The 15,662-nt window shown below is 35.4% G+C and overlaps 1 protein-coding gene across 8 annotated transcripts in view; it reads left to right on the top strand.

Annotated features, from left to right (window-relative positions):
• LOC125683459 (nuclear receptor coactivator 7-like) overlaps positions 1-15,662 on the top strand; it is a 62,058-nt gene that overhangs the window by 2,804 nt on the left and 43,592 nt on the right. For all 8 annotated transcript variants that reach the window (XM_048924606.2, XM_056141424.1, XM_056141423.1 and 5 more), the window contains exons 2-5: positions 26-129; positions 9,338-9,384; positions 9,657-9,814; positions 12,064-12,171. In XM_048924606.2, coding sequence (XP_048780563.2) covers positions 65-129; positions 9,338-9,384; positions 9,657-9,814; positions 12,064-12,171 — 378 coding nt within the window. In that variant the 5' untranslated portion in view covers positions 26-64. The remainder of the gene's footprint in view (positions 1-25; positions 130-9,337; positions 9,385-9,656; positions 9,815-12,063; positions 12,172-15,662) is intronic.

A 15,662-nucleotide genomic window follows, 5' to 3' on the forward strand; every position in this document is an offset into this window, starting at 1 on the left:
AAAATAGTTTGTTTTTTGTTTTTAGAAGAGCTGGTTTAAAGGAAAGAATTGTTAAACTGCTGCCATGACAACCAAAAGACCAAGTCTGAAAGATCGAATGATTGAAAAACTCCACACCGGAACAGCCAGGTAGCCTTAAGTTAACAGATGTTTCGTTTTGTCATTTAAAAAGTCAGGTCAGTTTGTGGTGGCGCTATCAGTAAGACGTCTGTCGCAGTGAGGACATCTGTACTGTGTCGTCTGATGCACTTTTGCTGGAGGAGTACAGTCCATGTTACATTGTCTAGCTGTTTACAGTCTGTTGTGTAGGATAAACATGCTTGTCAATGATCTCTTTAGTCAGCTTTAAGTTTTCTCTCAGTCTTATAAGTATTTCTTAATTATTAAATTTAAAATGTAGGGTAGGTTAAATTTTATTTTGCAATATTGAGACACAGAGAGTAATAAATGAAATATTTCAAAATGTGAAATAATGAATTCATGTGTGCGTCACAGACAGAGAGTGTCATGCAATTACTTTTAATTTTTTTGTCATCCCTTAGCTATAAACTTGAACCCCCATCCCACCCTTCACCCCAGTATCAACTTTGTATCTTGTAGATGAATTGTGGAAGTGTAATATTGTAAAACCTTTTCTATTGTCAGGTCTTTTTAAGGCTTTCTTTTCTTTTAAAAGGGCATGCATGCATGGACATGATTTGAACTGAAACTTATCAAATTTTTATTTTCCACATTTTTATATTTACAATATGCTCAACTAAGGTATTTCTAATGGTCAGCAAAATTTTGAATGTCAGTTGTTGAATAACAAGAGAGATAATTTAGCACTCACAATTCTTTGTTATCAAATGTAAACAAGGCTTGTGCCATGTTTTTGTTTACATATAGATTGCTTAATAGAAAATATCATGTTTAAAACAAAATGAGATGTGACAAACATAAGAAACTTTTTATTTGTGTTCAGAATGAACTTGTAAATTGAAAAATCTGCTTTAAAAGAAACTTTTACTAGTATATATATATATATATAACCTATGTAAATAAAAGCTTTATGTTTACATATCAAAGAATTGTAAGTTCTGCATCTCTCTTGTAGCTCGACAATTGGAATTCAAAATCTTGCTTATTATTAGTCTAGAAATACTTTAGTTCAGCATTGTAAACATTTAAGATGGAAAAATAGAATTTGAACATTTTGAACTCAAATCACGTCCATGTTCTTTTAAGTATATCATAATTAGATACAGATTTGTTTAGTTATCTATACACCAGTACTATTAAAGAATTTGCTATCTCCTCATTTATTTAGTTTAACATTTCTGTGAATTTTCGATCAGTAGAGGTTTACACTTCTGTAGATGTCTCAGTAAAATTTAATATTTCTGTAGATTTCTCAGTAAAATTTAACTTTCTGTATATTTCTCAGTAAAATTTAACTTTCTGTAGATTTCTCAGTAAAATTTAACATTTCTGTAGATTTCTCAGTAAAGTTTAACTTTTCTGTAGATTTCTCAGTAAAATTTAACATTTCTGTAGATTTCTCAGTAAAATTTAACTTTTCTATAGATTTCTTTGTAAAATTTAACTTTTCTGTAGATTTCTCACTTTTCTGTAGATTTCTCAACAAAGTTTAACATTTCTGTAGGTTTCTCATGAAATATTTGGACTGGCAGACACAAAGATTCAGATATCTAAAAGTTGACAGTGATCGGTTTAAAACGGAGTCTAAGAGGTCTAGTTCCAAGTCTGTACAGGAGTGACGATGATTTCCTCCGCAGGCACTGCACAGTATACTGCACAATGACTGAACCTTTATAGAAATGCACTGAGTCAGTTTAGGTTTTGAATTATGACAATTAAAGTTTTGGACTTGGTACATTTGTAAGTGGAAAGGAAAAGTCTAAAGTTATTTGCAGTAAACAGCATTTTGGAGACAGGAAACATATTGGGAGAGAGGTTCAAACGAAAAGAAAAAAAACCCAACTTATAGCATTCAGAAATTGTTTGTAAAAATCAATGAAAAGTATGATGATATCATGGTTTTTTTTTTCTTCATTGAATAACTTTTAAAAATATTTGTGCAACATTTACCTCTGTTTCTGACATGTATATCAGCAGTCATATTGTTTATTAACCGGCAATGACTAGGACTGGCTGCAGATCATTTTAAATGATTTCTCTAGTGACTGTCACAGTAAAAAAAAAATCTCCTTGCTGAGACATTCTCCCATTACAAATGTCTGTTCAGTTTCAATATATTTGTATGTTGATATGTTACAGATTATTCAAAACAAGTTATTTCTTGTATTTCCCATTTGTCTCCCCTGTGAAGGAGTTTGGTGCATCATTTGAACAAATCTTAATGCCCTTTATCTATGTATACATTGAGAAGAAGTTGGTTTATGACAATGACAACAGCTATGCTGAATGGATTTTGAACAGAAAAGCTCATTTCATCTGTTAGGCTCTGTTCAAGTTGAGCTAAAAAGTGTCTACTTGTGGTCTTTGCCCTTTGGATTAGGTAATGTTGCTTTAACTGGGTTAAGTACTGTTGCTGCAGTTATTATCATTGATATGTAGATTAGCTAAATACAGTCAAACCTATATTGAGCAGTCACCTGCAAAAACCAGTAAGAGAAGTGCATGACCTTTGAATACAGGTTTATTTGTCCAGAAAAATTATTTCTAGTTTTTGTTGGTTCTTTATTTACGTCACTATATCCAAAAATATTCTTCATATAACATGAATATTTGAACATTATAATTCATTCAGTATATGACACATTCAAGAAAATTAGAAAATGATGTATACAGAATGTTGATGAATTCAATCCATTGAAAAATTTGTGAGGTTTGTTTGAATAGACTTAGAACTTATGTAGTCATTTGTAACAATTTCCTCTATGCTTAAAAGATTTGCTAAAATCCACTCATGGCGAGGCATACTTCTTTGTCATTAGAAATTTGTGACCTGAGTTTTCTCGACTCCTAATTCTATAGCTACCACACGGACACTTAATCCTGATTCCATCATCTTAACAGCCTCATATATATTTTTTTAAGACTGAGGGCTTTCCTTTCAACCTTTTCCACCATTTATTTCAAATTACGCGTGGCACCCTTGCTGTAATTTGCGAAACAGCTTTTCAAGTGTTTAGTTATTTCTGTAATTTATTTGCCATAATCCAACCATTTAAGATGTAATGAATTAAACCATTTACTTTTTCTTGATCTTGTTTGAATTAGTAACAACACATTCAGAAAGATCTTACTCTAATAAAAACCCAGAATGTGAGTCGTGGAAATTTGGTCAAAATGGCCATTGAAGGCAGGGTAAAATGGCAGTTTTGGATGAAATTTGATGACCATATTACACAAGTGACCGTTCATTGACGTCAATGTGGTGTCCATCAGGAGCTGTGTATTGTGCTGTCTGGTTTAGTGGACTGAAATTCGTGTCAGGAAAATTGATCCACAACACAACTTAACATCTCTGCATCAGGTTTTATTGTTTTATTGGTCATTTATAGAAATTAACTGAAACAAACTTTATCTTGTTTACAAAAACATGAAAATATCTGTTAGTATTAGTTCAATTTCTATTAATGTTATTACCCATGCAATTTTAAAAACCTTGTCACATCTGAATATTTGTAAGTAAAAATTAAAGTTTGATCTACTTTATAGAAAAAGGTGCTACTTAATTCGTGTAGCAGTCACTGTGCAACATAATCTGCATAGCAGTCACACTGTGCTGCTTAATCTGCATAGCAGTCACACTGTGCTACTTATCTGTGCAGTGGTCACACTGTGCTACTTAATCTGCATAGCGGTCACACTGTGCTGCTTAATCTGCATAGCGGTCACACTGTGCTACTTAATCTGTGTAGTGGTCACACTGTGCTACTTAATCTGCATAGCAGTCACACTGTGCTGCTTAATCTGCATAGCAGTCACACTGTGCTACTTAATCTGCATAGCGGTCACACTGTGCTACTTAATCTGCATAGCGGTCACACTGTGCTACTTAATCTGTGTAGTGGTCACACTGTGCTACTTAATCTGCATAGCGGTCACACTGTGCTACTTAATCTGCATAGTGGTCACACTGTGCTACTTAATCTGCATAGCGGTCACACTGTGCTACTTAATCTGTGTAGTGGTCACACTGTGCTACTTAATCTGTGTAGTGGTCACACTGTACTACTTAATCTGTGTAGTGGTCACACTGTACTACTTAATCTGTGTAGTGGTCACACTGTGCTACTTATCTGTGTAGTGGTCACACTGTGCTGCTTAATCTGCATAGCGGTCACACTGTGCTACTTAATCTGTGTAGTGGTCACACTGTGCTTCTTAATCTGCATAGCGGTCACACTGTGCTACTTAATCTGCATAGCGGTCACACTGTACTACTTAATCTGTGTAGTGGTCACACTGTGCTACTTAATCTGCATAGCGGTCACACTGTGCTACTTAATCTGTGTAGTGGTCACACTGTGCTTCTTAATCTGCATAGCGGTCACACTGTGCTACTTAATCTGCATAGCGGTCACACTGTGGTACTTAATCTGTGTAGTGGTCACACTGTACTACTTAATCTGTGTAGTGGTCACACTGTGCTACTTAATCTGTGTAGTGGTCACACTGTGCTACTTAATCTGTGTAACGGTCACACTGTGCTACTTAATCTGTGTAGCAGTCACATTGTGCTACTTAATCTGTGTAGTGGTCACACTGTGCTACTTAATCTGTGTAGTGGTCACACTGTGCTTCTTAATCTGCATAGCAGTCACACTGTGCTACTTAATCTGTGTAGTGGTCACACTGTGCTTCTTAATCTGCATAGCGGTCACACTGTGCTACTTAATCTGTGTAGTGGTCACACTGTGCTTCTTAATCTGCATAGCAGTCACACTGTGCTACTTAATCTGTGTAGTGGTCACACTGTGCTACTTATCTGTGTAGTGGTCACACTGTGCTGCTTAATCTGTGTAGCGGTCACACTGTGCTACTTAATCTGTGTAGTGGTCACACTGTGCTACTTAATCTGTGTAGCGGTCACACTGTGCTACTTAATCTGTGTAGCGGTCACACTGTGCTACTTAATCTGTGTAGTGGTCACACTGTGCTACTTAATCTGTGTAGCGGTCACACTGTGCTACTTAATCTGTGTAGCGGTCACACTGTGCTTCTTAATCTGCATAGCGGTCACACTGTGCTACTTATCTGTGTAGTGGTCACACTGTGCTGCTTAATCTGCATAGCGGTCACACTGTGCTACTTAATCTGTGTAGTGGTCACACTGTGCTTCTTAATCTGCATAGCAGTCACACTGTGCTACTTAATCTGCATAGCGGTCACACTGTACTACTTAATCTGTGTAGTGGTCACACTGTGCTACTTAATCTGTGTAACGGTCACACTGTGGTACTTAATCTGTGTAGTGGTCACACTGTGCTTCTTAATCTGCATAGCGGTCACACTGTGCTACTTAATCTGTGTAGCGGTCACACTGTGGTACTTAATCTGTGTAGTGGTCACACTGTGCTACTTATCTGTGTAGTGGTCACACTGTGCTACTTATCTGTGTAGCGGTCACACTGTGCTACTCAATCTGTGTAGTGGTCACACTGTGGTACTTAATCTGCATAGCGGTCACACTGTGCTACTTAATCTGTGTAGTGGTCACACTGTGCTGCTTAATCTGCATAGCGGTCACACTGTGGTACTTAATCTGCATAGCGGTCACGCTGTGCTACTTAATCTGCATAGCGGTCACACTGTGCTACTTAATCTGCATAGCGGTCACACTGTACTACTTAATCTGCATAGCGGTCACACTGTGCTACTTAATCTGCATAGCGGTCACACTGTGGTACTTAATCTGCATAGCGGTCACACTGTGGTACTTAATCTGCATAGCGGTCACACTGTGCTTCTTAATCTGCATAGCGGTCACACTGTGCTACTTAATCTGCATAGCGGTCACACTGTACTACTTAATCTGCATAGCGGTCACACTGTGCTACTTAATCTGTGTAGTGGTCACACTGTGCTACTTAATCTGCATAGCGGTCACACTGTGCTGCTTAATCTGCATAGCGGTCACACTGTGCTACTTAATCTGTGTAGTGGTCACACTGTGCTACTTTAATCTGCATAGCGGTCACACTGTGCTACTTTAATCTGCATAGCGGTCACACTGCTACTTTAATCTGTGTAGCGGTCACACTGTGCAACATAATCCGCGTAGCAGTTTCACTCTGCTACTTAATCCATGTAGCAGTTACACTGTGCTACTTAATCTGTGTAGCAGTCACACTGTGCTACTTAATCCGAGTGCAGTCACACTGCTACTTAATCTGTGTAGCAGTCACACTGTGCTACTTAATCCGTGTAGCAGTCACACTGTGCTACTTAATCTGTGTAACGGTCACACTGTGCAACATATCCGTGTAGCAGTCACACTGTGCAAGCTACTTAATTTTGCTGTGATGATTGGATTGGGTAATGTTGCTGTGATGATAGTATTAGGTAATGTTGCTGTGATGATAGTATTAGGTAATGTTGCTGTGATTGTAGAATTAGGTAATGTTGCTGTGATGATAGGATTAGGTAATGTCTCTGTGATTGTTGACACAGGTAATGTTGCTGTGATGATAGCATTAGGTAATGTTGCTTTCATGATTGGATTGGGTAATGTTGCTGTGATGATAGCATTAGGTAATGTTACTGTAATTGTAGAATCAGGTAATGTTGCTGTGATTGTAGGATTGGGTAATGTTGCTGTGCTTGTTTCTTGTTCTCTATGATAACATATGTGTACTAGTCTAATGCTTTGAGATATTGTTTTTAGTATTTTCTTCGCTTTAGAACTTATGAGAGTGTGCAGGACTTTAATATTAGCGGATGTTGAATGATTTTATCAAATTTGCCAGCTGATCTTAATCATACTATACACAGAAAATCGGCTATAGTGCAATAATATATCAGAACCATGCAACACAATTTGGACATATAATTGTAATTGGTGACCCTACTGGGGCGATATCAGGTGGGCAGTACAGACAGTGGGATTAGCTGCCGGCTTAATGACTCAGGCAGTGCAGAATGAGGTCCATATATAAGGTATCATACAAAAGATTGCTCCTAGAAAGAATCTGTACACGGGGAAAGATAAATTGTCTAAATCTATAATGAATGGTAGTTAATCTCCGAAAATTTCTGCAGAATAGACAAAAAAAGATTGACAAAGCATGGCACCAGGCAGAAAATTTCTCTGGAGATCAAATTTAAGTACAGTGCTCATTTTTAGAAGCATTGATTATTCTGTACCATCCCATGGCCAATTTCTATGGAGCTGGACCTTCTGATAACATGGGGAGATGGATGTCTTTTCATAACTTGATTAACTTCTGGCCAATTCACTTCATCAGTCAGTTAAGATTCCATGAAATCAAATGAAATTGAAACAGCTATAGAACATCAACATTTAGGGCACAAATCTTCTGAGATTAGAGATGAGATACCAGGCCTTTAGTTATGAGTGGGGCATGCATATTGATGCTGCTTGCAGTTCTGTTGTCCATCAGCAAATCTTTGTATATTTGCTTTATGTTTGACTGAAGAGGTGGCTTAATTGTCCTCGGTGGCAAAATCGGACTACAATCTGGATCCAGGATTCAAATCTTGCTCTCATCTCTGTGATGTGTGATTGTTATAGATGCCTGCTGTTGCTTTTTTCTTTTCTGCATTTGTACAAACACATAGAACTAAACTGAATAACTTCAAAACATTGTATGTTTACATTTAAATTTTTGCCTAAATTACTTGATAGGGATTTTTTTTGTTTATTAGTAAGTCGCCCATACCAATGGCAAATTTCCATAAGTGATTAGGAAATATTTATATCGTCAAAGTGGCTGTGATAAGGAGCATCTTAATTGACATGATATTATTCCAGACCATGCTAGTAACCTTTTATCTCTTGGTTAGGTAAAATATAGGTTTCCCCAAGTATTAACAATTTATTCATTGTAGTAAGTAAAAGCCTATTCCGGAGTGTCTTTGAAGTGATTTAAATGAACCACATACAAGACCACAAGCTGTATTGACTGAAATAGCTGATAGTACAGTTAATGTATCGACAGAAATAGCTGATAGTACAGTTATTGTATCACTGAAATAGCTGATAGTACAGTTAATGTATCACTGAAATAGCTGATAGTACAGTTAATGTATCGACAGAAATAGCTGATAGTACAGTTAATGTATCGACTGAAATAGCTGATAGTACAGTTAATGTATCACTGAAATAGCTGATAGTACAGTTAATGTATCGACAGAAATAGCTGATAGTACAGTTAATGTATCGACTGAAATAGCTGATAGTACAGTTAATGTATCACTGAAATAGCTGATAGTACAGTTAATGTATCGACAGAAATAGCTGATAGTACAGTTAATGTATCGACTGAAATAGCTGATAGTACAGTTAATGTATCACTGAAATAGCTGATAGTACAGTTAATGTATCACTGAAATAGCTGATAGTACAGTTAATGTATCGACTGAAATAGCTGATAGTACAGTTAATATATCGACTGAAACAGCTGATAGTACAGTTAATGTATCACTGAAATAGCTGATAGTACAGTTAATGTATCGACTGAAATAGCTGATAGTACAGTTAATTTTCCCCGAGATGCCGGTTATAGCTGAGCTAAAAAATTACATAGCAAAAAACTTGTTTTAGAACTGAGAGGTGAGGACTAGGAAAGATTGATGGCGGTCCTGCATGTGAAATGCAGTTGTGTATTAATGTAATTGGCAATTGAGGGTTGTAATGATTGTAGTTTTCATTAACGAGAACAATGAACAAACCCTGCAGAATATTTGATTATAAACTATCTTGCTGTATCTCAGAGTTGTCAAGGGAAAAAAAACCAACCAAGTTTTGATAAGCAGTGCAGAATTATCCAACTTTATAATAATTCAATGTGCTAAACTTCATTGCACATTCTTCAGCTGTTTTCCCATTATTTGTCAATTGATAACTACTCATCCTAATTCTAAATAATTCTTTAATGGCGAGTACTGTACAATGACACGCTTCATTGAATGATGCTATTGGACTTGAGTGTCTAAGCCCTTTTACAAATGTAACTCAGTCATTGATCAGGGTTGTATTGTAAGCTTTTACTGAGGTTGACCCCTCTGTCCTGATTTACATTGACTGGTGTCGTAAATCAATTACATCCTGGACAGATGATGTTGATGAACAATATGGTATTGTTTGATAGACATGATTGTCAGACGAGTATTTTTGTTTTAGATTCCGTGGTGGTAGTAACGAGGACCTCACCACTGGTGCCGAATCAGGTGAGATATAAAGGAACTCCATGGTAAACAAAATGGTTTAAATTCTTCACCAGAAATCAATAAAATAAATGTGTCCTTTGTCACAGTTTTCAGATTTATCGTTCGCACGTGTTTGGCCTAATGTGTGGTTTTTTTTTATATTTACACAGTTTGGCTGTTTTAGTTTTACCTGGCTGTTAAATACTTAATATTTAATTTCCTTCTATCTGGCCATTAACATTCTGTGATGAATAAAGGTTGGAATGATGAATACTTTAACGGAAAATTTGCAGAGAGCAAGAGATCGAGTGGGACAACTACATGGTACACGCATCCTCAACCCGAGGTCACATCAGGTGAAGGACAAATTGAGGTCACAGAGGTGTCTGGTGCAGTGAAAAATGGAAACAAGCCGAAGAAAGTACCACCGGAGGGTACTGTGGAGTACAAGGTTAGTCAATCACCGATAACAAACAGATCCCGTGTGTAAGCAGTACTGTAAATATGGTTAATATTTACGCTGGGGGTTAAGGACGCGTTTTTCCTCGTCCAACATTACGCATGGGGGAAAAATATGTGGTAGATTAATATATGTATTATATCAGATATTTATAACTATACCCGTGGGGGAAATTTATTTGCTTATTACATGACCGTGTAATCTGTGTAAATTTCCCCCACGTGTAAATAATGGTACCTCTTTTAAAATAGCTGTCATTTTTTTATACATGGAAAGAGGGGCCTCATTTGTAACATCTCCATCAGCAGAAATAATAGTGTTAGAATTTATAATTCTTTTTATGTCTAGTTGAAGAGGAAGTCCCCCAAATTTCTTTCAGATACCCTGAGTAAGCTGTCATACTCTACCTATATATACAGAAAGAAAAACTTTACTTTGAGATTTGCACTGATTGAACACAACATGAATTAAACATGGGCGAAGTGTATAATAGGGGGACTGAATGTTGACTATCAGAAATCAAACAGAATTATATTATATTGTATATTGTGAAATATTTAAATAAATGAAATCAACAGCATGATAGTGCACATCTTCCATCTATTGCAAAAGTCTTTCCACATTTGATGCATTTCTTTGCGTGCATGTCAATGTTTTTCACAATTCTTATATGTCTGGTTTTCATGTGAATTCATGTTTCCCTAAGTACTTAATTCTATCAGTAGATCATTCAATAAAGGAGTTTTTCACAATTTGTTTACTACATATTTTGGACATGTTTATTTCAAAAGCTTGCATGCACATGTAAATATGTCAAGAATATAATTCTTCATATTTTCGACTAAATTAAAATGTTTAAACATTTAAAAGAACTTGTTAATTTTTTTTATGTTCAATCGTAATTTTGATCATGTCCATGATATTTTACAACATCATTTCATTGACTGGTATTTCCCATCTCCCAATGCATCACTTAATGAAGGTGTGCACTGCTCGTATCAAACTACCAAATTAGTCAGGTGTGTAAAGGTAGAAGAAAAGAGATTCTGAAGTCTCACTGGTTTATATTTAGTTTGTCAGTATATATATTAGTAACAGTAGAAATAGTAGAAGCTATGTCTATATATGATGTCAGAAGAGCTCTGAAATCAGCCGTCAGTCTGCCTCAGAGGTCTACCTAACTCAGCGTACCGTGACACATTTCAGAAATGGATTCAGAGATTGAAATTATGTATTTCAGCCCGTGGAGAATACTTTGAAGGGATGTAATGTTCATTTCACTATTTGAGTCGAATGCTTTATGTATTTCAAACCGTGGAGAATGCTTTGAAGGGACGTAATGTTCATTTCACTATTTGAGTTGAATGTTTTTTGAGATATCGTACAATACACATTACATATTGAACAACCCTTGTAAAGTAAAAGCATTGAGAGGAGTGTTTACTGTTTGTTTTTTTTTTAATTTCAGTAGTCTCCCTTGTTAAAAACCTGTCTGTGACAAACTTCGTTGTTTACAGGCTTATTACATAAATCTTTTTAAACATTTTGTTTTCCACAGTGTTTTATGTACTATAGTAATAGGCTATATGTTATTGTTCACTGCTAATTCATCATGTAAATAGAACTCTGATTTTGATCAGGTTGCAAACACGGGTAAGTAAGATTACTGATTGGTTAATTTTATCATGGCATTTCTGAAAAGTGGGTAAGGCTACTCCTGACATTCTATAGAGGGTATACACAGACTAAGACTCGGGCATGTGATTATGACTACATGTAAATAGACCTAAGAAATGGAGAAGTAAAATTTCATCATGATGTCAAGACTGAATTTTTTCAGCAGTCTTTATATTGTGAAAGTGCAGGGGTAATGATTATTCCTTGTGATAGCACCATTACACTGACAACCCCACACAAAAATGCTGGAGGGGTTGAGGATGGGGACGGGGTTACTACAATGTGCTGGACATGTTTTTGATACTTCTGACTTTAATTTAGTGTGTTGTGTAGTTACTCACTATAGCTATTTACAATTAGTTTTAATGTCCATTGTATGTAAATGTTCAAGGCTATTGGGTAAACTCTGTTGAAAGCAATTTTAATGTCACAGTTTTGCTCTGCAATGAAATTAGCAAAAATTGATCAGCAGTGAAAATAAGGCTGTGCACAGTATAACTTTGGCGGCTGCTGTGTGGTTTTACAGTGCTAATGTGACTGTCATGTCTGTAATTCTGTTGTAGGTGTGTGGGAGTGACACTCTGGCTTCCATTGCAGCACACTTTGATACCACCCCCACAGAACTCCAGAAACTCAACAGGATGTCAACACGAAATGTGTTTGCTGGACAGGTAATGAAAACAAATATATCACTCTTTTGAACCACTGACAGTTAAAATCAGAGAATAATGATCCTCTCTTTAAAGGATGGGGATCTGATCGCTATTCCTTTCTTCAACAGAGATTAAACTCTCAATTTGATATAAATCTGTTAAAAAATGTTACTGAGATGAATTTTTATAGGGAGTGTGCCAGAAGTTGATAAATATGTTTCATATTACTGGAGAATGTAACACCAAATGGATATTTTTTTATTTAAAATCTTAACATAATCTTCAAACATTTCAATAGCATTTCAGTATATTTGCTGACTAATTTTCTTTGAAAAAGTCGGGTAAAAAATGAAATTTTTTGGGATTTTTTAATTAGGGATGGGTGTCGGCAAAAATTTTGTATCGTGATATGTCACAATTTTTTTCACAACATCATGATAATATTGTGATATTTTATGACATTCTGTTTTCCCATAATTCTCTGTTATTTTCATCACTGCTTTTGTGTTAATTAAGTGCAAAATAAGCCAAATTCAGTTTCTTTTAAACATTTATTTTGTATAAGTAACTGTAATAAAACAGATCAGATCAAATGACTCACAACCTGTGACTAGAAAAATAAAGATATAACGATTCCTCCGCGTTTGTACCATGTTCGGACGCCATCTTGTTATTTTTTGTTACTTCCTATAGCAGTTAATTTAAAACATAACACATAAATGCGCGCTTTCCAGAATTTAAATATGTCCAAAAATACTGTTTTCTCTCTCCACCGTATCGCATTACGTATCGTGGGACAAATTATCACGATATACCGATATTCTGGTAAAATTGCACATCCCAAATTTTAACATTTAGGAACCCATCGTAAAGTGTAGTTTACACTTTTATATTGTACAGTTTAATGATAACAAGAATTCACATTAGAATGAGGTTCACGTCGTCTAAGAATGATGAAATGATATGCCAGTTTCGAGATACGTCTTGAGTTATTTCCCTTTGGAGAACTTTCGTTAATAGTAAATAGGCACAAAATAATTTGTTAACATGTGGGAGTGGGACAAATAAGTGAATGTGCTCAGTATTGTAAGTTTCTCATACACAACTGATGCAGTGATATGTATTCTGGGATAATTATATACATGAAATTCTTATTACCGTATATACTCACCTATAAGTTGGATATTTGGGAGTCAACTCTATGTCTGACTTATAGACATGTCCTAAGAAGATTGTTATTTTTCTGGGCGGTGTAATGTAGTGTTTTTTAAACAACTCCGATGATTATCATGGACTACCACACAAATGATTATTGTTCACAAATATCTAGACATATCGTATTGTTTATGTATTTTAAAATTATTTATAAAGTACAAGTATTTACATATTTTTATCTAGTTAAAAATTATTAACATACCAGTAACTAATTCTTTTAATTCAACTAATTTATTGTTTATCGGTAAAATTGAATTACGAACCCGATTTAATATTGAAATATTCATATGTATACCGGCTGAAATATATTTCATAAAAGATCGAATATTGTTAACAGATAATTTAGATCATCATTCTTGACTCTTAAAAACTCGATTGTTGATACAATGAATTATACTGGAATCCCACAATAACAGTTTTCGCGCCTTGCATGCCACTAAGTAAACACGGTGTCAGGTACTGGTAATTAGGAGACCATAATTGCTTAGGTAAACAAGTGATCATTGCCCATAATAGATCAAGGGTTGCGTTTAAACCCCAAACAGGTATGGCTTGGATATTGAGCACCTTGTAATTATTAATTTCTCAAAATATTTTTTGAAACATAGGTAAAAACACTAGAGCATTGACTTGAAATTGTCAACCCATTCTGACAAAAATTTGTACCGACTTACAAGCGGGTCAATGGCAAATTCCTACGAAATAACCTTAGAAAATACAACCGACTTATAGGCGGACTGACTTATAGGCGAGTATATACGGTATATCATGTTATTTCATTGGTCATACGTATCATATTCAGGATATTACCTGCAAATTATATGACATTATTATTATGTTTGCACTTAAGTAAAACATTTCTTTTGATGTTGTGTTGTATTTCCTACATTTATATACATGTATTTAAAGAGAAGTCGGTTTTATACAATTTATCATCTTCCTCACAGACTCTAGGTCCACTCTGTCCCACTTAGGCATTCAAAGTTCTACTAAATGCACCTCCTACACAGAAGAGCTGACATATTAAACAATATTTGTGGTGAAATACAAACTGTGTATATTGGGTTCCCATTAATCCCACACTTTGGTACCAAGCAAAATTATCTGGAAAAAGGAAGCATATAAGGATTGCTAAATCACTTTTTCTAGGTCTGCATATAAACAACCAATACATTTACATCATTAATCAATTATATCTTTAATCATTCACATGTATGATTAAAAGTAAAATTAAAAAAAAAATAAAAATGCATGTATTTATTCATTCTTCTTATGGTTTGATATACATGTCATATTTTTTATTAACAGAATTATCTGTTATCATGAATTATGGGTAGTATAGGGGTAATAACACTCGTTTTTTACCACTGCAACCTGAGTTTGATCCTTAAATTAGGATTGGCATTGATTGTACGTGAGAGGGTAGTGTGGTCGCCCACTTATACCCGTGGGTGTCGGACTGTCCTCCCAAGTAATCGGTTTCCTCTCACATCAGTGACCCCTTCATTCCAATATCTGAACCGACAAGAAATGTTGATATAAGTTAGAGATCTTGTTTGTTAATTGTCATAAAATAAAGGTTTAAACTATAATTTACTGCTGCTTTGATTAAAACTTGTTTGTGTGTAGATTTATCTGTAAGGTGAAGTGTACAGATTGTGTGTAGATTTATCTGTAAGGTGAAGTGTACAGATTGTGTCTTGATTTATCTGTAAGGTGGAGTGTACAGATTGTGTGTAGATTTATCTGTAAGGTGAAGTGTACAGATTATTTGTGTGTTGATTTATCTGTAAGGTGAAGTGTACAGATTGTGTGTAGATTTATCTGTAAGGTGAAGTGTACAGATTGTTTGTGTGTAGATTTATCTGTAAGGTGAAGTGTACAGATTGTGTGTAGATTTATCTGTAAGGTGAAGTGTACAGATTGTTTGTGTGCAGATTTATCTGTAAGGTGAATTGTACAGATTGTGTGTAGATTTATCTGTAAGGTGAAGTGTACAGATTGTTTGTGTGTAGATTTTTCTGTAAGGTGAAGTGTACTGATTGTGTGTAGATTTATCTGTAAGGTGAGGTGTACAGATTGTTTGTGTGTACATTTTTCTGTAAGGTGAAGTGTACAGATTGTTTGTGTGCAGATTTATCTGTAAGGTGAAGTGTACATATTGTGTGTAGATTTATCTGTAAGGTGAAGTGTACAGATTGTTTGTGTGTAGATTTTTCTGTAAGGTGAAGTGTACAGATTGTGTGTAGATTTATCTGTAAGGTGAAGTGTACAGATTGTGTGTAGATTTATCT

The sequence above is a fragment of the Ostrea edulis genome, chromosome 6 (genome assembly GCF_947568905.1).
Source record: "Ostrea edulis chromosome 6, xbOstEdul1.1, whole genome shotgun sequence".
In the NCBI taxonomy this organism is placed as follows: Eukaryota; Metazoa; Mollusca; class Bivalvia; order Ostreida; family Ostreidae; genus Ostrea; species Ostrea edulis.